Source organism: Alosa sapidissima, chromosome 1 (assembly GCF_018492685.1).
Source record: "Alosa sapidissima isolate fAloSap1 chromosome 1, fAloSap1.pri, whole genome shotgun sequence".
NCBI lineage: Eukaryota > Metazoa > Chordata > Actinopteri > Clupeiformes > Clupeidae > Alosa > Alosa sapidissima.
In genome coordinates, this window is record NC_055957.1 from 15166401 (window position 1) to 15193582 (window position 27182).

Below are 27182 nucleotides of genomic sequence, written 5' to 3' on the forward strand. Positions count from 1 at the left end.
TGCAGCTCTGGTTTCTTGCCGCAGAACCCTGCTAGGGATTATAATGAACTCAGGCCGTGATTCAGGGGCATGCTGTGCAGAGCTTTGTTGTTTTCTCTCTCTGTCCCTCTAGTCCCTCCCCCTTCTCTCCATGTGTATCTCCTTACTTTACACTGTTGTGCAGCATTTGTGAGAAATACAGTAGGAAACAAAACAACAATTAGCTGCAACTGCATGTTGACAGGTGTCATAACAACTGTAGCAGCATTCTTGAATGCATTTGATAAATAATTCCGATTTCTAGTTTCATAAATCTGCAGTTGTCGCAAATGACCAATGTGTGAATGAAAGACAAAGGCATTGCAATGAAGTGGGACAAAATAGGTTCTACCTCAGTTAAAAAGAGGCATAGAACTAAGCCCGAATGGTTTGACTACAAGGCAGTCACCTTTTAAATCAGGACTCTCTTGCAAAGTATCACTTCTGGTTGAATTAGCACCTGTCTTAAACAGTCCCTAGGAGGGCCTGCTGTGATTTACTATGCAAGTGAGCATGACCAGTGTGGCGAGACAGATGATAAAAGTGCCTTATCGTGTCAGGGAGCCAGAGTACTTTAGTAGGCCAACCCCCCACCAAATTGTATTCTTGTGGAACTTTAAGACCACTGTCTGCAGGCTCCCTCATCTCCTCAACATGGTACACTTTGTCACAGCAAGCATCTGTGAAGTGATATGTTTCAAGGGCTTAATTAGTAGTTAGACCAGCAAAAACCAGCTACCAGCATAAGCTGGTTTCTATCTGGGGTTTTTTCAGCAGGGTTGTTAAGTAAGGGGCATGGTCACCACAAAGAGTACTTAAATGTTTTTTTTATCCTAGTCCTAGGTTTAAATGGATGTACAAAAGCATGTGACATTTCATTAGGGTTGATTTATAGGACCATGCAACAGATATGTAGAAAGTCTTCTTGGTGGTAGTCAGCAGTTACAGCATCAGCCTGCTGGAGAGCACAGACTAACTGACTAATTGACTGACTGGCTGATGAGGGTTTGTGTGGATCCAGGACCTGATGTCAGGCAGCTTTCAGATGAGCACAAATAAGTGCACATAGTTTGGCTGTAATGTCTGTAAAGATGTGGTTAGCCCCTGATCACCCAGTTACTCCCCAGTGGCATGATCACTTGCTTGCTGTTGGGGTGGGGTTTGTTGTGTTCCAATAAGCCTATAGGTGTGGCGATGTGGCTTATGATAATTCTCATTTTTTTTGTCTTGTTACTTAGAATGTTTGTCATAATTGCCTTCTATCCATTAATAAATTGGCAATGTAATGTAACGTTTAAAGTTTGTTTAGCATGTTTTACAGTAGGCTAGAGTATTTGCAATATTTCTCCTCTTGTAATAATATTGTCAAAAGAAAGGGAGCGTTTGTAGCCTACATTCTAAGTGCAAGCAGATATGCAGGGGAGGTGCAAGGTGACTAAAACTAATTTACAAATCGCCTAAATATAGCTTGTCCTATTCGTATTGTAGTTGAGGTTGTTCTCTGGGAGACCATGTGAAACGTGACGTAGCCGAAGCCGATGTTTTAACTCCGGACACCTGCAGCAGGCGTAGGCTATGAGGACTTCGTCCCCTGACCTCTGCCGGTCGTTGCCGCTGCTCAGACTGTTGCGTTTCCTTTAGCGCCCTACAGCGCTCCTGAGCCACTCTCTGCATGGGTTGGATACTGAGCCGCAATCTGGGCTATAACACCAACTCGCGCCTCTGCAATCACAAAGAAAATGCAACATCATTTCTCACACGACCAGCACAGCTGAGGGAGAAGGCAGACATGGTAAGGAAAAATACATACAACCAATGATGATGTGACCGTGGTCATTTTCGAATAACAGATGTCACAGTCTGTGTGTATGTGTATGTAGCGGACAGTGGAGATTTTCTGCCAACGAAGCAAAGCATCGGGCAACCTTGTGCAGCCACCACGAGACGCAATCGGCGGCTGATATTTGGAATAGCCTACTCCGTGTTTTAACAGACATTCGCAGACATTGGTAATGTTACTTTGACGGGATTTTTTGCCTTTGCATGCGTGCAGATAAAACATGAAATTATTCTTATTCCTGAGCAACCAGCTAGAAAGTGCAACATCCTGTTGTTTAATATATCGATGGAAAGGCATGTGACTTCTAGAGACTTTACACACCAGGCAGCTATATGTCCATATACAAAGGTTGTTCTTTAGTTGATGATAAAAAATAATATTATGTCAGTGCACACGGTTTCTTTTTGCATTAGTCTACTGAATTGCTATCTGAAATAATAGAAATAACACTATTCCATGTTGCTATTATTTTAAATGGCAAAAAAAGGAGAGTATGGTGGCTGCTAACCTGTGTCTCCATACACTTTCCATACATTTTATATGCACATCTCAGTGTCTCCAGCACTAAGTGCTGTGGCAGTGATGTAATGCTTCCCTCTTGGGGAAGCTGTTATACTGCTCATTCTGGGGTTGGCAAGTGTGTAAGGTAGACCCTCGGGGTCTCAGGGTTGCTGGCCAGTCCAGATCTCCTTAACAGTCCTTAACAGTCCATGTTGCATCTGATGTTTGCACTTGTTTCCATGTGGTTTGTTTTTGCTGGATTTGCGGTGATCCCTTCTGCCGGCTATGGCTTGGCAGATGTGGTGCTTGTGGGAGAAGCATGTGTGTGTGTGTGTGTGTGTGTGTGTGTGTGTGGTGGGTTGTGTTTTTAAGCAGATGACTGTGCTGTGTGAAGTTTACAAAGCAGCGTCCCCCAGGCAGGGCGCCTGTGCGGGTGACATCCCATCAAAGTGCCTCAGTGCCTGACAGAGAGGGACTCTTGAGCCTGTATAAAGTGCTGTCACAAGGAAGAGCTTCCAGAGGCCCCTGATAAAACTTGGCTCTGTGTAAGCATCAAGTTGAATCAAAGCGCAGCAAACTACACTTCACTTCACACTAGATCAAGTTGAGTCAGATAGTCAACCTCAGCTGAGCAGTCCGCTTATCAGATTATGAGCTTACAATACAGGATTCTGTTTTACTCCCAGTCTCAAAACTTCATCAGAAGAGAATCAGCTGCTCCTCAATAAAACAGAACATTTGTGTAGACGCCTTGCCAGTTCACTGTTCAGACAAAGACAGAGAGACATGATGCACAGACCCATCTACAGAAAGAAATCCATAACCTCCATCCATAACCATCCATAATCTCCAGTGCTGTTTTTGTTTAATGCTACTGTAAGATGCTGCAGTATTAGGACAATTTACTTGTTGGGGACCTGGCTGATGACAAGAATCCTCATTTGTTGTGTTCCGGCATGGAAATGCTATTGCATCTTGAACTTGCATGAGTATTCTAGGGACTGGTCAGTAGATATTTCAGATGTGACTTTGTGTCATGGTATCATGTAGTGGACATCGCCTCTCAACTGAATGTCATTGCTGTTATTTAGTTAAGTCTTTGAAAGGCAAATGGACTACCACGAGGTGTGTAATTGAACTACCATCATCAAATGATATCTTTCTCTCTCTCTCTCTCTCTCTCTTTCTCTCTCTCTTTCTCTCTCTCACACAAACACATTAATGGGGGCATATTTGTGCCACAGATGACTGAAGGGGTGTCCTTATCAGTAGGCTACTGGCGCACCTGCACATGGGACCATGTATGTAATCTCAGAGTCAGGATGATCAGTAGATTTCTGGCAGTTAAAGGCCGTTGGCCACAAGTGGTAAAATCATTGGCCCATATCATGATTATGACAATAAAATGTCATACCATTCATGTGCAGATTTTGAGGTGATCAGAGCCTATTTTCCAAATGCCTTCTGACGACAGCAGCATTTTCCAGATATGTATAAATCAAATCCAAACTCTTAATGGGATCAGTCATGGGCACTGAATCGTACTAAAACATTTAAACTCTGGAATTGAGGTAATCATAATGCTTTTAAACATGGTTTGTGCAAATTGCTAAATACAGGAGTACTATTCTTTCTTTCACCTTCTGTTATTCAAGTTTTGCTAGTGGCGCAGCTGTCCTAGATTCAGATGTATTCTCTTCTCCTTGCACGGTGGAGATGAGTGCTTTTGAAGAGGATGGGGTGGAGAAAGTCTTGACTTGGACTACCTGGCTAAATTGCCTGGTGATGGAAAAATATTGTTACGGGAATTATATTTAAATAATTGAGCAGCGCGGCTTTAAAATTGCAGGCTCGCCGTGATTCCAAGTGCAAAGTTAGAGGCTACCTCACCCAAATATTCATGTCATTATTTAACAGTGGATATATCAGGGCTCAGGGATTCATTCAAAAATGATCAGGTCTCCTACTCTCCCTGTCTGCTTGGCTGGTGCTGACGTCTGTGGTCACTGGAGAAAGGTTCATTTGAATAATGAAGAGGGACGTGAGCAGCACCCCTCTTCCCGTTGCCTTGTGCTAGATGACATCATGGATTAGTTAAACAAGCGGCTCTGGGAGGAGCCTTCAGGGCCTGTTTGTGTTTACTTGGCGGCACTTGAATAATGCAACAGGTATCGGGTATCAAGGAGGCAACACATTTTGGCATGTTTATGACGACGGAGGGGTAGGCGTAGGAGGAGGAGGCGCAGGAGGAGGAGGAGGAGGCGGGTGAAGAGGAGGAGGAGGATGAAGAGGAGGGAGGTAGCGAAAGTCAGTGTCTGACTCATTTACTAGGGTGTTTCAGGATCTACTCGAATGGAAAAACACTTTCACATCACATCACTTCAGGCTGATTGTTTCTGAGCTTTTGATTTCACATCTGGTCACATCTGGTGCCTGTGTTGCGCTGTACACAGGCCTTCAGAGACCACCGCTGAGGCGGGCACTGCGTGGATGGACGCATGTCCTCACTGACTGACTGACTGTGAGGAAACAAATGATAATGATGGATATTCACATCACATATTCCTCTGCTATTTTAATGGAGATAAATCTGAGTTTGGAAGGATTGAGCTCATTCTTGCACTATGCCAATCTAATGACATGGAGAGACTCAACAGTGGTCACCATGGAAAAGATTCAGTCCTAAGGATATTGTGTCGGTTGAATTCAGTTGTTTAATTTGTAAAATGGAATACAGCGAGCAGTTATAAGTATTTGTGACATTTCATGTGTTCCAGAGGTTGTACTGCTCAGGAGGCAGTGACCAGACACAATGTCGGTTTAATGATCATTTTAATTAGGCCAATTTACCACAGGAAGCACACAGTACACAGGAAGTCCTGTTTATGCTGAAAACAGAACCCAGCATTGAGCAAGATTTTGAAATTCTAAAATACGTTGGGACAATATCCAAGACAGACAGACCAGATACACATGCACACACACACACACACACACACACACACAGTAATATGTGCCTCTGAACTAATCTGTGTGATGATGCCTGCAAGTCATGTGGAATGGCTCTCAGAACCCCATGGACTGTGTCTGCTTTTTAATGAGTCCAATCAGCAACATTTTATCTTGTTTTTTCTGAGTGGTTGTTGTTCCTTTATGTGCTTTAAATAAACACTGTCCAAATTAAAGCAGCACCGCCACAATTGCTGAATAAGACCCAAGTCAGCAGCTGAATGTTGCTTTACTGCCTGACATCTGAAGCTGTCTGTTGATTTGTCCTTGGAGCGAGATGTGCCTGCTGGACAGCCATAAATCTGCCCAGAGAGCTCTCTCTATAGTACACACACACACACACACACACACACACACACACACACACACAGGGGGGCCCCAGCAGGAGTCTGACAGAGGGGGCTCTCTGAGAGAGAAGCTGCCTCAGGCCCAGACAGGGCACAGTGACTCCGGGCCAGATGTGGCCCAGCTCCACTCCAAAGCAGGCTGTTGTGACATATCCCCCTGTTGAATGACAGATGGCAAAAATCTTCCTCACATAATTTCCTGGAAGTGTTCATATGTCACCAATAGAATGGAGAAGTGCCATGTTTCCTGGCTTGGCCTAAACAGACTGCTCTCATCTCGAGAAATACTGTGTGTCTAGGACCAACAGAAGAGTGTGGAGTATAAGAGGAGATTGTTTGGATTTTAGCCATAATCTGGGGGTGCAAAAAGCATAAAAGATGGAAAGGCTTGCATGAATGAGTTTGATCATCATGAGCTAAGCTTACACGAGTTTTCTCAGCAGCTTCCCCCCACCGTTCCAACATCATTTTGTAATTCAGTGATTCAGTCACAGCCTCCATTCCTCAGCCTCTCCCCTCAACCCATCATACTCATCCAGAGATCTGATCATTTGGAGATAGTTCCCTTTCTTTCCCTCATTCTTAAACCACACATTTTCTTCATACCACAAAATTTCTTTTTAAAAATCTGGCCACTTGTTCACAGGCCCTTTTCATTCTGTAGATTAAAAAAAATCCCATTTCAAATGACGTTTCCTGTAGCAAAGATAAGAGTGCTATAAAAAGATATTGCTGGTGGGTAGGGTCAAAGAAGCACATCGCAGAATTGCTCGAATGTGGAGTGATTGTGGATCCATAACTTGCGGCTGGTCCCTGCCAAAAAGACAATTACCAAGTATGTGGACACTGCACAGTCCCAGCGCGGGCTGCACTCCGCGTGAACTGGGAGAGACAGAGGCTGGGGTGTGATGAGATAGACGCTGGCACACAACAGAGCCTCCTTACCCAGTGCCTCCGAGCGACAGCGCCGCTGCCAGCACCACAGCTTGTGTCCATGCCTTATGCCTACTCGGACATTTCCAAGTGCACTGGTGACTAGTGTGTGTGAGTGTGTGTGTGTGGGGGGGGGGGGGATTGCTCTGTGGTGTTGGACAGTTGTTGGTTCATGTCTGTGTGATGTTGATGTCTTGGAAAGAGGATGGGTGTAGCTCAGCAACATCCATTCTTTTGTGCGCGCTTCTTTTGAGGCTTATAGTGATTTTCCATTTTTATTTCAATGGTCCATTTCTTATTTCGGTGTCTTGTCTTCTAGTGTCTACTCTGGCCTTTTTCAGATGTCACCCTTTATTTCTAGGTCTTCATTTCAACATCCATTTCAGTGTCCGTTCCTGAGCCCCACTGAGTGAAGTCTGGGATGGTGTGTGTGTGTGGCGGGGGTGGGGGGGTGGTGTCTTGCAGGTAGCTGATTCTTGACTGACAGTTATAATGATGACAGTGATGCCAGGCGATGATGTACAAGACAGAGAGCTTCTCCCATATCCCATCATCATCACAAGCACCAGATGAAGGGTAGAGCTCACTGTGGTCAGTGTCGAAATAATGCCTGTTGTGAGTGACCACTGGCTGAAGTAATATTTATATATTGACATGGCTTCATATTTCTGCTTGTCCTTATGAGACTAGCCTTATGAGTGTGCTGTGTACATGCCTAGCTCTTCTACATCTAATTCTTTGAATAGCTTTTTAAGTATGTGCCATTGTATGTATCATTGACTGCATATGCTCATACTTTGTATGTTTATGTTTAATCCTGATGCATGCACAGTGCATGTTCACATGTAAACATGGATCTGCGTGCTTCTGATTCTTACCTCACCTCATCTCCTCCTCTCGCCCCCTTATCCGTATCTGGCCAGCCCCTTATGAAGAGGCTCCTGTTATAATGAAGTTTTCCCTTCCCCCCTTCATCTTACTGCTTGGTTTTGCAGGGTGCAGTTGCCAGGGTGCCAATAGCAATTGCCTTGAGACAATTGCTATTGGTGCTATATGAATAAATACAATTGAATTTAATTTAATTGAATGAGCCACACAAAATGACTCAATCCTGTCCAGTTTCTCCATGCAGATCTCCCCCAAAAATTCCCTCTCCTCCTTCTCTGTGAAGAGCAATAGAACGGAAAGTCATGTAAAGGAGAGCTCAAGAAGAGGCTGGGTTGGGCTTCGTTGTCTACCCCTCTCTCTCTCTCTCTCTCTCTCTCTCTCTCTCTCTCTCTCTCTCTCTCTCTCTCTCTCTTTCTGTTCCTTTTATTGCAAGAGTAAGTAATTCATTAGAGTCAGTCATTTAAGTGTTTGGAATAAAAACAGGCCCTGCAGTGAGATTAAATGAAAGCTTGGACTATTTCAGCTACCGTCCCCCCTGGGCTATTCTTGGAGTGCGGCATCCGAGATGGCTCGATTCTTACGATTTGTGGGATAGCTCCATGCTGTGGGAGGCCGGCAAACTCCCAGAAGTGTGACAGAAAAAAGAGAAAATCTTAGTGTTGGAGATTTGAGAACACAAAAGCCATAATCTGAGAAATGCAAGAGCGTGGAGTGTTTGGAGTGCAGTTGAATGCTTCTGTAGGCTCTAATATCCTCTTCTACAGTTAGGCTTCCAGCACCATTCCAAATGCTGTTAAATCACAAAGGGCTTATGAAAGACTGAATATAATACAGTTTATTTGAAAGATTCTTTTATATCTTTATGCTCATCATTCAATTCACTTCTTCATTCTTGGGAAACAGGTCTGATAGCCCTTTTCCACTGACAGAGAACCGGTTCCGTTGCCATTCGTGAACCAACATTTGAACCATCCGGAGCATTTTGACCAAACAAAAACCAGTTCAGAACGTGACATTTTGGTTCGGAGCTGGAACCAAGAAATAGTAGTTTTTTCCTGCGGTCTGGAGTGAGCGTATCATTCTACCATTTAGAGAGGAGAGGGCTAAAAGCATGAGTTTTCTTTCTGTATCAACTGTTGCCAGAAGTAAACAAAACTAGTCAACTAGCATTACACTGCAGGACTTAACTAGCATAATTTCTCCCATTTGTATGGGACCACCACTGTCATTATTATGTCCTGTTTATGCATGCCATTAACTCTTGTTTATGCATGCAACACATCCTGGTTCCGTTCAAAACTGGTGGAAATGCAGGCTGGTTCACTACATAGCACCAAGGTTCATGACATTCTGAACTGAACCGGTTCAAGAATGTGTTCTCTGTTGGTGGAAAAACTCCCAGAGTATCCTCCAGCTGCCTGTTTGTCATTTCCTCTGCACCTTGTCAGCAGCAAGGCTGAATAGAAGCTCACTCGAATGCATGAAAGAAGCAAATGTGTTCATTTCAGTGGTGCACATTCTTTACTAAGACAAAATCTAAGACTCGTGTACGCAGTCTAAGCCTCTGCATAGAAAGCTTTTCATTTATGCTATTCATCAGTAAATGTAACTTTGTTCGTTTCAGTTTAACTGTAGAAAGCTGACTTTAGAATATAACAAATATGTTATACGGGGTGTAAGCATGAGCTAAGAAGACTTGGAGCTGACCCTTGTGAAAATCACTATGCAATTTCGACAGAACAACAAACAGAATGAACTCTGCCCGACCACCAAGTAGCCTTCACTGCCGTCAAACAGACAGCCTGTCAGAGAGGAAGAGGGAGGGAGAGAGAGGAAGAGAGAGAACAGACAACTAGCCACTGACAGGCAGGAAGGAAAGTCAAAAGAGCATTCCCGCGGAGAGCTGAGCAGAGCTGACCGCTGACATTACAGAAGAGGCATCACAACAGCAGCGGATTAAATAAAGGCCATCTGATCAAAGATGAGGAGTCAGGCCAAGAGATAGAAGATAGAGAGAGAATGAGAGAGAGAGAGAGGGAGGGCAGAGAGAAAGAGAGACATTGCAGAGAGTGAAGGGGAGAGGGATCGAGGCACTGAGAGAGAGGGAGGGGGAGAGAGAGAGAGGGAGGGGGAGAGAGAGAGAGGGAGGGGGAGAGAGAGAGAGAGAGGGAGGGGGAGAGAGAGAGAGGGAGGGGGAGAGAGAGGGAGGGGGAGAGAGAGAGACAGAAAGAGACAGGGGGAGAGAGAGAGAGAGAGACAGAGGTTGGTGGTGTTAAAGGAGAAGTGGGTCAGTGGCCCCCGAGATGCCATGGTAACGGAGATATACGAGCGTCTGTCTATTGATCTGCAGACTCATTGCTGTAATAGAGGGAGCCGGATGATGAACGGGCACGCTGACAAGGCCCGCTCCAGGTCACGCTGCCCTCCGCTCCTCTCCGCCGGGCCGGCCAGTCCAACCCCCTTACCACTGCATCACTCCTCACAGCTGGACGTGCCTGCACTGAGGGTCCGATGCTGCCAAACCTCCCCCTACTCATGTCCACATGACACAGACTCACACACACATACACAGAAACACACACACACACACATATACAGACACGCACGCACACACACATACACACACATGGACACTTAGCTTTTCATTAAGAGACTCGGGCGTCGATATCATATCGGACGGCTGAAATGTAATCCGCTGGGGTCAGCGTGGTGGAGCGGCCTGTCCACATGCGGTGTCTCTTACTCTCCGCCATGCATAATTGATGCTCCATTTACCAGAGGACTCTCCAGGGAAAGTAAGGGCCAATATAAGAAGCCATTTACTTTAAGCGTTCTTTTGTTTTGGCTTGGGGACGAAAGGCAGACTGCAGACAGAGTAGCCTTGGGGGTTCTTATGCTTGTGGTCCTTGGCACTCGTGCATTGGTGTTTGGTGTTTGTTCTTATGTTACTTATGTCAGTCCTGCCAGGCTGCTAGTCTTGCTCTTGCATGGGCAAAGGAAAAAATGATCCATGTGTCTGAATTCCACAATAAACAACGTTTCTTTTTTTTAACAAACTGACAAACAAACAAACCCTAACATCTGTAATATGAACTTTTACCATTTCACTGTACTTCATTCACCCACAAAATCAAAGAAGTGTTCACACTAAAAAAAAATCCAGGATTACATATCCAGTTTGAAATGGTGTAGTTGGGTGAACAGACCTCTCAGATGGATATGTCTCTGAATCCTTCTCTTTCAGACAGATATATTTGCTGTCTGAACGGCCCACTATTCAAAGCTATGGCCTCCTCTCTGATGGATACAGCTTTGGCAGTTCGCATTCATATATGATACGATTCCTCTGCTTCACAGATCTGTCCTCACAGACCCTGGACTCTTACGCCTATACCTCTCTGTATCTCATAAGCCCATTTCCCCCATTGTAGTCATCCCTGCTCCCTTGCCAGTAAGCCAGCTCAACACGGCCAGCTCTCTGCGGTACCTCACTGTCGGAGACACCTGTTCCCATCGGAGGAGGCCAAGCCTCCAGAGGATCACTCTCCTCCATGCCCATCCCTGCTCACGTGGGCCCAGGAGGAGAAGGAAGCAGAGGAGGAGCTGTGGAAACAGAGGAGGAGCTGTTGAAACAGTGCTTGGACACGTTCCAGGGAGAATAGATGGCACGTTGCTTTTAACCACATTAGCATTCCCCATCGCCCTATATAATTTAGTGCTCTTACTTGCAACCAAAATGGACAGGAAGAGAAGAGCTAGCTGGGGAAACTGGGCTAATCTGTGCTCCTGACAACGGTGTTCTCTTGCCCAAGAGGTGGAGCTTTAAAAGGCCAGTGGGGCTGTTTCTCGATGTCACTTTCCTGTGGGTTTCATAGAGGTAACATGCGTGGTCAGATCCATACTCTTCGATTTGGATATCGAGAGACATGCTAGCCCTTTAAAGGGCATTCCAGGAGGTATATCAGTATCATATTTGCACTCTAGCAATATGACATTCCGTGCCAATTCTCTCTTCCTCTTTAGCTGGCAATTGGGTTGGCCAAATCTCCATCACCTCTCCATTCTGTCCTCAGATTTAATCATTATTTCTGTATCTGAACAGCTGTGAACAGTCAAGTGTCATGCCACTGGTGCTTCGTTTCATGATGTAACATGTTGCATTTAGATATGTATCAAGATATGGTATTTGTGGTCATTATGCATAACATAAAGTGCAGTTACAGTATTGCAGCTAGTGCACCTGCACACCATCTTGTGGGTAACTGTGGTATCACTGCAAGGAAGACAAAATGGTTGTCTGACAACAAGAGTAGTCACTTAGTAACACAAGGCTTTCCATACTGTAACGTTAACCGTGGTTCTCAGTCTTTTAGCACATTACTGCTGAGCGGGGCATATTTTAATTTGTGTTGTTTTTGTTTTTGTTTGTTCTCTGTGTCGCGTGTGAGACCAGCAGAGGCTCCATTCAGTCGAGGCGCTGTGACCCATGCCTGGTGCCTTCGGAGCTGCAGCTGTGCCCACAGGCCCCCTGGTGCCCTCCTGCCCCTCCTCTCCCGCTCTCCTGATGTAGGTTCACCTACTGCGCTCAACTACCCACCCCACACACATACCCCACACACACACACACACCACACCGCACCACACTGCACTCAATCAGGCACTCACGTCTCTGTTCCACTGAAACACACACTAAAGGCTGACTGCATGCTTTTTCTGCACCTCTATAATGCCAGAGTGTTTTGTGTGTCAGCTATGCATCATGCTGTTAGGTTGTTTAATGGTAACCATTTATTATCTCGGCAGGTACTAAAAGCACACATTGCTGAATGTAAGTGATTATCAATGACTTTTGGGTGTTTGGGGATACATTAAGGTGGCAAATGGTTTGTTTTGGCTTAGCGTGAAAGACGTGTAAAATCAGTTCTGCATGTGTAAATGTCTGCTGGCTCATTTTCTGTATTGGATGTGCAGGGTTTGATGGAGATCTGGTCGGATGACAGCTGGAACTGTTGTCATAACTGGAGGAATTCTCGCAACGGTGATACTCCTGTGTATCATAGCAGTGCTGTGTTACTGTAGACTCCAGGTAATTTGGCCTCATCAAGTTTAAAATGTGTAGACACATGATTTGGTGAACCAAAACACACACACACACACACACACACACACACACACACACACACACACACACACACACACACACACACACACACGCACGTGGATTCATATACTCACACATCACACTCAAAATACTCACAGACTGAACTGCAATTTGACCATAGGCCTCCTCCTCTCTCCTCCTCCTCTTCTACACTGCTCCCCCCCCATCTCTCCACAGTATTACTGCTGTAAGAGGAATGACTCGGAAGTGGACGCAGGCTCTACCGGGGACCCTCAGCCACAGTTTGCCTGCAACGCGTGCAGCGCCCCCGGGGTGGACGGCTCGGCGGTCACGCCTCTCGCGCTGCCGTACGAGCCGGCGGCGGCGGCGCGGCTGCCGCAGCATCAGTTGCCGCCGGCGCCCAAATTCTGCCCGACGTGCTCGCCCTACTACATGCGCTCCATGGACGACCTGCGCAACGGCGGCGAGCGGATGGCCTTCATGCCTGCCCACTACGAGAACCCGGCCGCGTCTTTCTCCATGTCCTCCCTGCACTCGGCGCCGCTGAGTAGCCGCTCCACCCCCGACTTCTACACCAACACCCGCGCCATCAGCACCGACGTCTGAGCCGAGGCGGGAACACACCCAATGGCAGGACACAATACCCAACCACACCCCCCCACCCCACCCCCAAAAAAGATCGGAAAAAATGTATTTTGCCACCCATCATGGCACAGGAAGGGAAATTGACCTTAACAGGGGTCACCTGTGAAGGTCATATCTACTACAGGCCATCCCCCCCACCGATGCCAACCGTCCCAGTTCCCTCACGACTTGTCCTCGGTTCTCGGTTTTTGATCCAGTTTTTCTCTCTCCTGTAAGCTTTCCCCTCTCTGCTGCCAACCTTTTCTCTTTTTCATTCGACAGACATGAACTGTGAGGGCTATATGCCGAGTGCTCTTTTCCCCTCTCACCTTCTCTGCGGTCTGTTTTACCCTCTTGTTAGTTGGAAAAAAGAAAGTTAATAGAAATATGTACTCGTTGCTCGACTGGGAGAATTGATACTCTTACTTCTAAGGATCACTGTGTTTTATTTTCATTTTGTAGATCTGTAGCAAACAGAAAAAGAGTCAAACAATTTTAAGGTTGTCTCTATGCAAGTACTGTATGCCAGATATTAAAATGGAGAAGAGAACAAGACTTCCAAAAGACCCCTGTAATGTAACAGAGGTTACTTCTCTGCGAACACATACAATGTGAGGGGCAGGGCAGATTTGTACATATAATTTACCTTTTTCGCGGCTGCTATGTCTGAGTGAAAGTGGATATGAATTGTATTATTATGAAATTACCTCTATGATTCTTTCCACATTACCAGTTTGTTTTCCCAGGGGAACATTGCCTCTTCATTTTGAGACAGCAAAATGTGCAAGTCCAGAATTGTTATTCACAGGTTTTGTTTCTATGGCTGACTGGCTGTTCTATTAATTTACATAATGAGCATTATGTTATGCAGTCACATTATCTCTTCTTTTTCATTTCTCTCGAGTAGAGTGTGTCTTTTTAAACTGCATTGTGTTTAGTGTTAAATGAATGAAATATCTGTTAATTGTATGTATGGTTTCTATCAATGTACCACCTATGAATGTCCCATTATGTTCATCTCCACAGTGCATTTACCTTCCTAGTTTCTCCTGTGTTTTATTCTGTTCCGTTTTGGACCCAACGTATCCATGAAATAGTCTTTATAAATATTATCACACCTTCACCAGGACACAAAACTTCCCTGCTGTGTTATAAATGACTTTAAATTGTTGAATTATTAAATATGTTGAAATAATAATTATATATACTGAAATTAAAGTTTTTTCACTGTGTTCACCAAGTGTCGTGAATATTCACACTAAAGCAACATATAAAACCAATTATCAATTCAATTCTGTCATGGGTTTTATTCAGTCCATATCTACATGATTTTATATCCATTAACATTAGCATTAAAATTATGTAAACTTACTTTCTAATATAATGTGACCCATAGCTTTACACTATAGAATGCAGCAATTTACTGCAAAACACTTACGGCCTACAGCTTCCTCTCAAAAGTGATTTTAATGTCTTAGACCTAAAACATTATTTAATTTGTCATTTGAAATTCCTCAAGAGCATCAGCCACTTATTTCACAGAATGTTCCCTTTTGAATATTAATAAATATTTATAAATGCCTGGACACTTCTTTTTGGTTGATTTCATGCTGACGACATATCTGCATGCTTTGACGAATTACCATATATGGCAAACTGGATTTACGTCCAACAACCTAATGCACATTAAAAGAAAATAATGACCGGGAACATGTAAAATGTGCATGAAATATTAGAATTTGAATGAGCTACAGGGTTATTCCTATCAACACAAATTCTCTCTTTTTAAAAAAAATAAATAAAATTTGCCCTCGACAGCAGCACCCTATATGCAGCTACAGCTGTTCCATACTCCTCACATGATAAGGAGATTTGCCAGATTTTCATGAATGCACTTAACATATGTGAATTAGTTAGATGGAACCCTAGCTAGCCTGCAAAATCGACCCAGCTTTCTAAATATGATTAATATCCTACACAGCACTCATTTTTCTTTACCAATAGCCTGACAGCTGTGATGGCATATTCAGAATCTCTGACTTAGACACCTAGAGCATTTAGGTGAATTACCCAAAACCCTGTCATATAGGTTTCACATAACAAGGAACCCTTTACCTTCCATCCAGAACCACATAGCACACATTAGCAGAACACTGATGCTTGAAAAACACACTACTGAGCTCCTTCAGAAAAAGAAGACACCAGTGTGCAGTGGCTGTGGACTGCTTGGCATGCTCGAATAATCACTGAAGCTCCTCTGTAAGTTTCTGGGTAGAGTCTCTGAATGAAGCAGTGCCACAGTCCATTTCTCTGTTACAATCTAATCTCACAACACTCTCTGAGGTCATCTCTGTTGGTAATATGAAAAGCTATACTGTAGTGTCGCTTACTGCAGGCATTGGCTCAGGAACAGTGGGCTGGTTACTACAGTAACACTTTGTCAACTGAGAAGTAAAATAATCTATCTGACATGTAGACATTTGAGGGTTTTTGGTAATAATTTGATTTGGTGCAAAACGATAGTAATCTTTTATAAAAACAAAATAACATAGTGGTTTGGATTTTTATCACATTTTCCAAAGAATTAGTGTTAGTTCATTTGATAACTTTTATTTGAATGCACTTCAGGATTTACACATTAGTACATTATTGCCAATTATTTTTATACAATATGTCAGTATAACAGAAATTCTACTCTGGCATATTGTCATCATGGACATTAAACATCAAAACGTCTTAATAATCAACAAAGATCCTTGATTACTAGCTCCACTTTATCCCTCTCTGATATCATGCAATGTATTGTAAAACTATTATTTAGATTTATGAAATGTATTGTATTTAGATTCTATTTAGATTCATGAAGTTATTTTATGTCATGACATGACTGGAAGTTGATTAAGAGTGGCTCCATGATGACATTTATCTTCCAAGCAGAGCAGTGACCTGGATAGTGAAAATATAACATCCCTTATTTAACTTCTCAGATAAGACCATATCACATCTGAGCTGTTTGTGTGTGTATCTGTCCATGTATCTGACAAAGCCGTCTATCAAAGAGAGCTGGAACAGAATGTGATGGGTGTTTCCATGTCTGCATTCTTGTGATTTCAAGGCTTCATTCAGTAAGCTTTTTTATTCAATGTGCTGCGATACCTGTAGAACCTGTCAGAAATCCTGCTCAACCTCAAAGCTTACTTGAGCACTGGAACATAACACTTTTGTCATCATCTGACAAAAGACCTGAAATATGGCATCCCTTGGGGCCATTGTCAAAATATCTCTTCTTTTTTCCTTTTCAGAGCAGCTATCGTATGTTATGTGCTTTCTGGCAAAGAAAGGATTATGTGTTATTTGTCTATGCCAACACAAACATTGTCTAAATACAACAGTGGCTTATCAGCTTAACAGTGTAATGCTTGCGTTTTACAGTTTATGGTGTAGCCACTTCCATTCATTAATGAATTCTCTTTTAATCCAGGTATGAATTTTCATGAAGATATTTACTGTTTAGTTGTCCCATTCTTAGTGTATGATATTGTGGTGGTGGCTGCCGTGACTTCAAATTCCTTATCTCATTTGGAAGCCCCGAACAGTGCAATGTGACTTCTGAATGACTAGTTAGACCACAACTAAATGATTCACTAAAACTTGAAACACAATCTTGCTCTTGCATTCACACCATCACACCCTGTGTGACTGGTAAGAGACTTTTCGTCTCTTTTGGTCTCTTGGATCTGTAATTGCAGTTTTTGTTCCCACACAAAGCACAGGCTGGTCTTGTGAAAGAGAACACAAATCTGAATGTGATTATCATTGTTGTACATGAGTGAGCAGTTTCAGGTGTTCATGGGGAAAGTTGAACGGCTATGAAATGACTCAAGTTTACTCTATGGTATCACTGTCGCCAATAACCAAAAAATCCATAAAGCCTGTTACTGATGACTCATTTTTAGCACCCTAATATCAAATTAGGGAACGTATTAGATATTAGTTTCAGGTCTTCATGGGGAAAGTATTGGACATTATTATTGTCCTCACACTTGATAAGGAGGGGAGTATTGTGTGTGTGTGTGTGTGTGTTTGTGAAAGAGAGAGAGAGAGAGAGAGAGAGAGAGAGAGAGAGAGAGAGAGAGAGAGAGAGTGCTCACGTAACTTAAAAACTATTGGTCTTCTTTACTTCAAATTTTCAGACAAGGCAAAGCAGAGAGGACACCGTAGTGTATATCAGTCTATAAGATCGTGCGAATCTGGATCTGGGGGCTGAAATGTGGTTTCACTTCAACATTGCAGGGTAGGGGCAAGGATCAGCAGCTACCTGAGTGCTCTTGTTAGACGTATTCAACTCATTTCATTACCCCCACTCTTATCGTGAACCTGCAATTCTGACACACCCACCACTGTTTATGGTGCCAATAAAACCAAACTGACCTACAAACAGTGGATGAAAGCACCCAAACTCAATAGGTATATTGCGTTATTTACATGTGGTGGTTATTTACATGTGGTGGTTATTTACTTGTGTGTTGTTTTGCATGAGTGCGCAGTTAGCACTCTGTCTCCGTGGCTCCCACTGAATAAGGGGAGAAGAGGATAGGGCCTACTTAGGGACTGACTTAAGCAGCTTATGGGCCATAGGAATTTACTGGCACCTGCTCCCCTTCAAGAGACTGGAGAGCCTGTATGCCAGGGGCACCCTGCCCCACACAGCTTACAGAGAGAGTCGGAGTTTCACACGTTCTTTTAAAGACACACAGACGCATGCTATGAGGAGAAAAGGCTATGCTAGGTGAGGGGGTACTGGCTCGAGCTACAGGTCACCAAACTCAACAGGTATTTTTAACACTAAAAATTAAGATAGTTGAGTTTGTCCCATTAAAGAACTTAATAGCATATCTGGGGAATAATAAGAGGTTTTCACTTTTTCTCATGTGTTTTGAAGCACTATATTTTGACTCAGGGGAGTCACTGCTAAAGCATTGATATGAGAAGTAGGAGTATGAGCAAAACTGCCACTATCAGATACATTCAACTGAACAACAAACACATGTGAGTACAGCATTGTTATTTACTTTAAGAGTATGCAAGGCTACTTTGTTACAGAACGCCTACTCTCTCTTCCCAGAAAATTCAGATTACTGGCAGTGTCACATGTGTGACAACAACGGAGGGCACCATGAGATGTACAGCCTATTGTGTTGCACATGAAAACAATACGGACAAAACCAGTGGGTGTGACCACACCGATCTTAAGTGTGGTCCCTCCCCTCCTTGTTGGGATAGAAGTTGCCGTGTGACAGTGTGTCAGCGCCTGCTGAACCTGTTGCTGGCGTGTCTCTCTACTTCAGTCTGATAGTCGCAGGTCAACTCTCTCTCTCTCTCACTCTCACACTGCAAACATGATGGAAGAAGTGTCTATCTCTGTGGCTTACAATGCCCACATCATCGACCAGATGTCCGAGGAGGAGATCCTGGCCAGTTTAGTGGCGGAGTCCTTACCCAAACAAGCAGTGAGTCCTGCATCATACACCAATAGGATAAACTGCAATTGCAATTTGTCAGAAATACTGGGTAATGTGCTGTAGGATGACACAAATGTTTAAATGTTGTAGCTATTATAGTCAGTATCTGTTTCATTATTCAGGTAAAGAAAGGCAAGGTACATTATGTATAAATATTGCACATAAAAAAACAACAAATGCTGTATAGCACGTTTAGATCTGATAGACAAACAATATTAGTATTATTGATAATACATTTAGAGACAGCAGGTGCTAAGTAATGCTATAATCATGTGTCAATTAATAATGTTATAATCTGGTGTTAATGCAAACACTCGTCTGTTTTAGTGTGTGTGTGCCACAGACAGCAGATTTAGTGGCCTCTAGAGGCTGTGCCCTGTCCACTGCACACTCTGCAAACTACTGAAGCACACCATCTGAGATTCAATATGAGACATTTTTAGGCTATACTTCATTTTTCACTTTATTCACTTCTATTTTTTGTAATAAAAGACGAGATTGGAATATTACAGCCACTGTTACAAAATCACAGCTTTGCAACCCCCCCCCCCCCCCCCCCCCCCACTTTGCCACAGGTCCCCACTTCACAGATACCCTCTAAGAAGCTGAGGCAAGAAGACCCTCTTGACAGATACCAGGTGAGCACTTCCCCCATTCCTGCCCCAGTCCCATCCTGAAAGTATCACTTGAGAGCACGCCCACACTTCCTCTAAGCACACAGTCTGTTGGTCACTTCCACAACCAGGCAGTTGCATGTGGTGTGTGTGTGTGTGTGTGTGTGTGTGTGTGTGTGTGCGTGTGTGTGTGTGTTTTCACTATGATTATTAGTAAGAGTGTTATGAGTACTATTAATGTAAGTAAACACTAAATAACGAAACTTAGAGGTGAAATATGTAGGCCATTTATGTCAAATTTGAATATGGACTAAACATTCATTTTTGAAAGAGCAATGAAGCAACTGTGTTTCACAATGATTTTGTATTTTCTTTATTTTGGGCATATAGCATTAATTTTTGTCAACAAGTAAAATACAAAATATAGCTGCAAGCAGCAATGCGGGGGCCTAGCAGTGCGCTATAGCAGGAATGGCGTTGCCATGGCATGAGCAAGCACTCACAGCAAGAGACCAAATTACACCAATGTCCTTGTGTGTTCTCACAATCAGCTACCATGTCCCTCTACCAAGTTTGGACTTCATACACCAAAGTGTTGCTGAGATGTGAGCTCACTTTCTTTATTACAGCACCCCTAGAGGCCAAATGAGACCACTTTCCTTGCATTTCCTCACAATCAGCTACTATGTCCCTGTATCAGGTTTGGACTTCATACATTAAAGCGTCTCCGAGATGTTAGCCCACTTCCTTCCTTCGCCATAGGGCAGTTCCAGCGTTATGGATGTGACAATTGGACTCATATTGGTAAACAAAATGCAAAATTAGTATCAGTGAATTAATTTGCATAACTTTTAATGTAACCTCTCTCCTATGAATACTGAGAAATCCTCAAATTGCATATAATCAATTTCATCCTAAGAATACAAGGCATTTTATCAGCGTTATGGATGTGACATGAAATGGACACACTTTTGTGAGAGATTACAGGTTTTCTACAAACTCTGTGAATTTTGAAGGAAACCGTCGAATCTATGATATATGTACCATGAAGGAGACTTGAATGAACACAAAAAGTGTGTTTTTGAAACTATGCGTCATTTTCGTAATGCATTATGTAGGAAAAACTGGCGTTATGGATGTGACGGTTTCACGTTATGGATGTGACGTGTCTGAACCAGTCCTCGACAAACTACATAAAACACATAATTAAGTAGTGAATTTTGATATGAAACAATTGAAATAGTAATCATAAAAAACTAGCGATGAAATTATTGCTTCCTCAGTGCCCACAATGATCCACAGGAAGAATCAGGACAAGTCATTTCAAATATAAAAAAGAAATTATTTTTTTTCTTTTACCGTCATCAATTTTGGTCAGTGATTCCCGGGTTACTGAAACACCAGGGAACATGAAACTTGGTGCCCACTCCCCTAAATAACTAGCCCTACCTGAACCGTTGCACCCAAGATGACAAAATATTTATGGTATGTTAGTCTCAAGAGCCCGCATGAACCTAACCCATACCCACTCATTTGTGATTTGCACACATAAAGTACATGCACACGCACACACACGCACATGTGCACATACACACACACACACACACACACACACGCACGCACGCACGCACAGTCGCACACATACAGACAGGCAAGCACACACACACACATAAACACATACAGACAGGCAAGCACACACACACACACACATGAATGCAGACACATAAACACACACACACAGGCACGCATACACATGTGGGCATGCAAACACACACACACACACACATACACACACACACACAAACACACAAACACAGGCACGCATACGCACATGCACACACACAGACACACACACACACACACACACACACTCTTATAAACAAAAGCAAACTCACATATGCACACACTCATTTACATGCACATGAGTTGCAGGAGTAGGAGATGGAGACAAATTGACAAGCGTGATTTATTTTTGCGAAGAGAATATGCAGGACTGAGAGGCGGTCATATTTTGTACCGCTATGCGGTACATCTAATTTATTGCTGCCATTACTTATGTTACTCTGTGGGTATTAGCTACAGAGGACCTGACACTTCAAATGCTGTCATATCGCGTCACATTTAGAATTAAACTGTGTTAAGCAGACGTGAACGGCAGGCTGAACAGATCTGCAACAGAAGGAGGTTGCTATGTTAACTCCAGCTGCAAAGTCAGCCATCTTCACCAGCTATCACGATAATCCAGTTACTGTACAACATTAGGGGCTGTTTATACGAGAACGATTGCGAAGGAAGATGACAAAATATTTTATCATAAGTGCCTTTCGTTTACACGACGACCCCGCCATCGGGGCTTGAAGACGCAAAAATCTGAAGACTCCTTCCAGAGTGTAGAGTTTTGAAGACGACCCGGGTTGCGTCTCCGTCTAAACGGCTAAACCAACGATCCGCCACTTCTGCGTCTTCTCTTTTCATCGTCACCGTATAGTATGACAGTTACAGGAAGATAATCGCTCAGATTTTCGTTATTAGGCCACTTGAAAATAGGCTATGGCTAGGCTAATCACTGGAGGTATTTTAATATTATGTTTGTTTTGCTAATGGTTAGGCAAGGCCTCCCTGTGGTTTTCATCAACCTAATAATCTTTGAAATGTCAGTTGTAAACACTAAGTTGAAATGCGTTGAAACTGACATGCCACCAGAACAGACGTTTTATCGGCTTTGAGGTATAATAAAGTCCCCAGTCTTGTAAATTCACATTATGTAACATCCATAACGTCACATCCATAACGCACCATTAAAGGTTTTAAAAGTAAGAAAGGGGCACAATTTGGTCATCACACTTTACATTGATATAAATCAGCTTTGCACAGACACTATGGACATTGTTGCATCAACACTGTATGTGTAGCATAAACTTTTCCTATAAAACGTTATGGATGTGACATGGCCATGGAACTTGCTGACAAAAGCCTTACAAATGTAAGGAGTTGTGCTCTTAAAGGCAAGCTGAGCATAGACATTACTCTACCATTCCCTTGTCAATCTGGAATTTGTCAAATGACACAATTTGTTTGAACATTGGGTCCATTTATCCACTTTTGAAATATGTATAATATTACCATGTGAAAAATGTTGTTTCTATATGGTTGCACACCATATTTATGATGTAAAAAGAGTGTCATTCTCCATCAAATTCAATCAGATCAGTTACAAACAATAAAATATAGACCTAAATGAAGATTTTAACAACAGTTCTATTTGCGTATGCACAACTTTTTTTTCCATGGTAAGGATGACCTTTGAATGGAATTGCCCCATATTTGATTGGCTGTCATATTCCAATAAAGTGGAATTTGAATAGTGAAATCTATATAGTTTGTGCGGCTCGGTCTGAAGATCATCTCCGTCAAGTTCCGTGAAAATCAGATGAAATTTGTGACCGCTGAAACTTTCTGTAGAGTTTGGACCAAATCCAATATGGCGGAGGTCCAATATGGCGGAAAGTGACGAGATAGGGGTCGATGAACTCGGGATGGTCCAAGGATTCAGACGCTACCTCAATTGTGAAAATCAGACAAAAGAGTCAAGGATCACGTGCATGAACGCATGTCCAGCATTGAACTGGTGGTGGTGCTAGAGTGTTCAATGTATATGCATAAAAATTGCTGTGAGTGATTGGGACAGTGTCCTGACTAATGATATTGAGTTTTGTTATGTTAACTCAAAGTGCCACGGAGATGTTAGTCCACTTCTTGTTTGGCGGCTTCATCGCCATATTTGATTAGCTGTCACGGGCAAACAAAAATGAAATTGAAAAATCTGACAAGTATCTTTTGTGCGGCTCGGGCAGAAGATCATCTCCGCCAAGTTCCGTGAAAATCGGATGAAATTTGTGACGGCTGAAACTTTTCGTAGAGTTTGGACTAAATCCAATATGGCGGAGGTCCAATATGGCGAAAAGTGACGTAATAGGGGTCATTGAACTTAGGTCGATCCAGGGATTCCAACAGTGCCTGATTTGTGAAAATCGGACGCACCGTTCAATGGTCACATGCGTGAATGCAATCCAGGAGTGTTGGGCATAGAGTTCTGTAAAATAGTGAGGGTGATCATGGGACGGCCCTGAATCAGTGCGCCGAATTTCATAACTTTAGCCAAATTTTGACCCGTTGGTGGCGCTAGACGACTGGGTTTAGAGATCCGTAAATGAGCGTGAGTGGTCAGTGGAGTGTCCTGAAACTTTCTGCCAAATTTCAGCACTTTTTAGCCAGGCGTTCTATGGGCTGCCATAGACTGCAATGTCGGATGTATAATAATAATAATAGGAAAAGCTAGTAACTCAATGGGTGCCTTCGCAGCTTCGCTGCTAGGCCCCCAATAAATACAATTAAAGTCCAGAACCAGATTGCATCGAAATACAATATTGTTTTAAATATAAAGTCATTTAAATGCACCTTTAAACTTAAAGGTCTTTCTGTGGTGGGGTTGTCATGTAGTAATACTTAACTGAGAGACTGTGTTTGTCATTGACAGCAGGAGAACCTATGTCTTCACGAAACAAGTTTGCGCCTGGAGCAAGAGAACGATCACCTGGCCCATGAACTCGTCACCAGCAAGATTGCCCTGAGGAATGCCTTAAACCAGGTCAATCAAGACAGACCACCTGTATACAGTATAAATGAAAAAAACAAAAAACAACATATATGAGTCTACATGTTCTTATCCATGTTCTCTTGTCCATAACATCTGTGCTTCTGTGCAACATATCTTCTCAGGCTGAGGACAAGGTTGACGAACTAACACAAGAGTTTTTGAAAACCAGGCACCATTTGGAAGTGGCAAAAGAAGAGAAGAAAGAGAAAGAAGAGGAGGCCACTCAGGTACAGTGGGTCGGCTACCGTCACTCAATCACCTTATTCATTTACTTTGTGTGAATGGCAATAACATGGTCATCAATGTCTACAGCTAAAGGAAGTATTCAGAAAAGAGCTGGAGAAGACAGGAACAGAGGTCAACAGGGCAAACAGCATCATAGCTGATTACAAGCAGGTATGCTGTGGGTAACTCTCTCTGCACTGCATATTATTTTTTAATATACAAAGCAAAAAGGGCAACTTTATTTTTTGCCTCATCTTTAGATCTGCTCTCAGCTGAATACAAGACTTGAGAAGCAGCAAACAGACAATGATGAGGAAATGGCTTCAATTAAGGTAAGTCTCAGCTGTGCTGCTACCACTGTGTTCCTGCACATTGCAGTTACTAGTATGGCCACCAACAAAAACACCAAGGTCAGGGGCTGGTTCTCAGGAAGCATATTCTGACAAAAACAACTGTAAGCTAAAGCATGCCTTAAGTCAGGCCCAAATGATTGATTAAATACACCTTGTACTCCCATCAGTGGCATATGTGTACATTAATGTTTTCAGAGAAAGCTTTTATATACACAGACTAAATGAAATAAAATACAAATTAAATACAAAAGTACATTTAAATTGCTAAATAAATAAAACTCCTGTGGGTGTTGTTTCCACAGAGCAAAGTGATGGAATGTGGAAAGTGTTGCAAGCTCTTCAGTGTGGATGGAACACTTAAAACAGAGGAATCAAGAACTTTGTCAAAACCTTCACCAAGCAGAGAGAGGGACCTGCTCCAAGACCAGGTCCGAGAGCTTGAGAAAGAGCTGGCCCAGACCAAGCTTCAGATGGTGGAGGCCAAGTGCAGGATACAGGCAAGCTCTAGTTCATATTATTAATCTACATTGAACATCCTGGAAATCTAGCTTTGCTTATTATCACAGAACTATAGGATGTATTGGGTTAATTTGAGATATTGGACCATCTCACAGGAACTGGAGCACCAGAACGGAGCGCTGACGACTGACCTCCAAGAAGCCAAGAATGGCTGGTTGAGGAAGACCCTCGGCTCCCTGAGGATGGCCACTACTGGTGCGCAGGCCTCCACACCGCGAGACGACATCCTGGCGCCGCTCAGCAGCTCTCGGTCCGGGTGGGTGAGCGCCAGGAGACTCTCCCTGGCACTGAGAGAGGGTAGGAAGGCTCATGTATGAGGATGAACTGGACACCAGAACTGTTTCATAGGAATCCAGAGGGAGAAGCACGACAGCTACGATATGGAGGTGCCCTTAACTGCTGCTTGGAGCTGGGCAGTATCCCTGTCAGGGGATGCAGAGCAAATACTATTGTTAAAGAATAGAGATAGTTGGTCCTGAAAATTCTCACTCTCTTAGTCCCAGAGGTGGTTCCTCAATGATGCTTTCAGGAAACGCACATCTGGGGTTGTTCCAAGTCCATGGTTTAGTGACTGACTGGGTGAAGTTCACTCAGAAAAAGTTGTAAACCTCCCTGCAGAAGCCATGTTCTGGCAGAAACTTTCTGAGGAAGAGACAAAAATATCACCCTTCTGATGAATTGTGGATGCCATGGATGAACATTTTAGTGCTGGTGGTCCCAGCTTATGTTAAACTATTTGTAATGATTTACTTTTATATATGTGCCAATGTTTCTATGATTTGTGCGCAGTATTTATTATTGATCAATTAAAACAATAAACAAGTTTTGTATGACCTTATGACCACATATGAGACAATCTAACAAATATATATATATATATATATATATATATATAAAAATATACCACAATAACACATAAATGTAAACCTATAAGTCTCACGTAGACTGAGAAGCCCAGAAAATTGAAACAAAAAAATACAAAGAAAATACCAAAGATTGAAATTTCCTAGACTCTGCCTACTTGAATACTGTTGCAATTCAAGGTGCACAACGAGGCAATCATGGATCATATACTATATCTTATATCTATATCTAATCTATATTTTATCAAGATATACATCCATATTCATACATCAGTATTTAGGGCAGGGGTCTCAAACACCCGGCCGCGGGCCAAATCCGGCCCGCGACGTATGTCAAAATAATAATGTAATCCGGCCCTTGAGACTTTTTAATTGTGACAAACAACAGAGCTTCATTCATTCAAACCCAAAATCGCTGCGCAAAGTTTTCAGGAAATACGAGAAACACAAAGACGTGCATTTGTAATGACGCGGAAGCGTTGCAGGCCATAGTGTTGCATAAATTGAAGCAGAAATTAAGCAGAAATAGGCCTACACCAAATGTTGAAAACCGTTTACGTGTGATGAAGTCTTAGGTAGGCTATGTTATTCACCTATTCTAAATCTGAAAGAGAATATCCTTTTGGAGATTATGATCGATCGTCTGCGTGTATACGACGGTGTCCACTAAGCATACCATGCTTATTTCGACCCTCTGCCCAACATAGCTTGGAGGTTGCAGTGGTAATCGTGATGATAGTGTCCGTAATGGACGTGGTACAGACAGCAGGGCTCTAAACTACAAAGTCACCCGCAACCCCGCGAACTTCTGGGTACTCAGATTACCCGCGATAGGAACTGATTTAACCAGAATACTTTATTGTAGGCCTTGTGGTTTAGAAACCATATACATCTTAGGTGTTTTCCTGTTAATTTGTTATGTGGGTAATATGAAAAAAGTAAAGTAAACCTGCTCAAATATGTTCATCCAGTATTTATTGAAAGGTGCATAATTTGAGGTGCTTGCCATCCAGTGGCAAATTAGATGGGTACATTTACCCCCTTCATAAACTTTTGTTTTACTCAAAGATTTTTACATTTACAGTAGGACTTTATCTCTGACCACTTTCAAGCCATGGCCTTTTGAAATTTTGATATAAAAATCCAA

The 27182-nt window shown here is 42.9% G+C and overlaps 2 protein-coding genes across 5 annotated transcripts; both read left to right on the plus strand.

The window, feature by feature from the left end:
- Positions 1-1304: 1304 nt before the first annotated feature.
- On the plus strand, positions 1305-14800 carry fam163aa (family with sequence similarity 163 member Aa). 3 transcript variants are annotated; one of them, XM_042101922.1, is made up of 5 exons: positions 1305-1810; positions 11990-12102; positions 12340-12364; positions 12508-12622; positions 12875-14800. In XM_042101922.1, exons 4-5 carry the CDS (start codon positions 12530-12532, stop codon positions 13262-13264), a joined length of 483 nt encoding a protein of 160 aa, XP_041957856.1. In that variant the 5' UTR covers positions 1305-1810; positions 11990-12102; positions 12340-12364; positions 12508-12529; the 3' UTR covers positions 13265-14800. The 3 variants fall into 3 exon arrangements, with proteins under 3 accessions (XP_041957856.1, XP_041957872.1, XP_041957862.1); XM_042101928.1 differs by lacking the exon at positions 1305-1810 and adding an exon at positions 1834-2027; XM_042101938.1 differs by having other exon boundaries at positions 12340-12622.
- A 3580-nt stretch (positions 14801-18380) lies between these two features.
- Positions 18381-25683, plus strand: rabgap1l2 (RAB GTPase activating protein 1-like 2). Of its 2 annotated transcripts, none has more exons than XM_042101910.1 (8): positions 18381-18792; positions 19380-19442; positions 23959-24066; positions 24198-24302; positions 24388-24471; positions 24561-24632; positions 24956-25150; positions 25268-25683. In XM_042101910.1, the coding sequence occupies exons 1-8, from the start codon at positions 18682-18684 to the stop codon at positions 25487-25489; spliced, it is 960 nt and encodes a 319-aa protein (XP_041957844.1). In that variant the 5' UTR covers positions 18381-18681; the 3' UTR covers positions 25490-25683. The 2 variants fall into 2 exon arrangements, with proteins under 2 accessions (XP_041957844.1, XP_041957836.1); XM_042101902.1 differs by having other exon boundaries at positions 18387-18792; positions 23956-24066.
- Positions 25684-27182: the final 1499 nt, after the last annotated feature.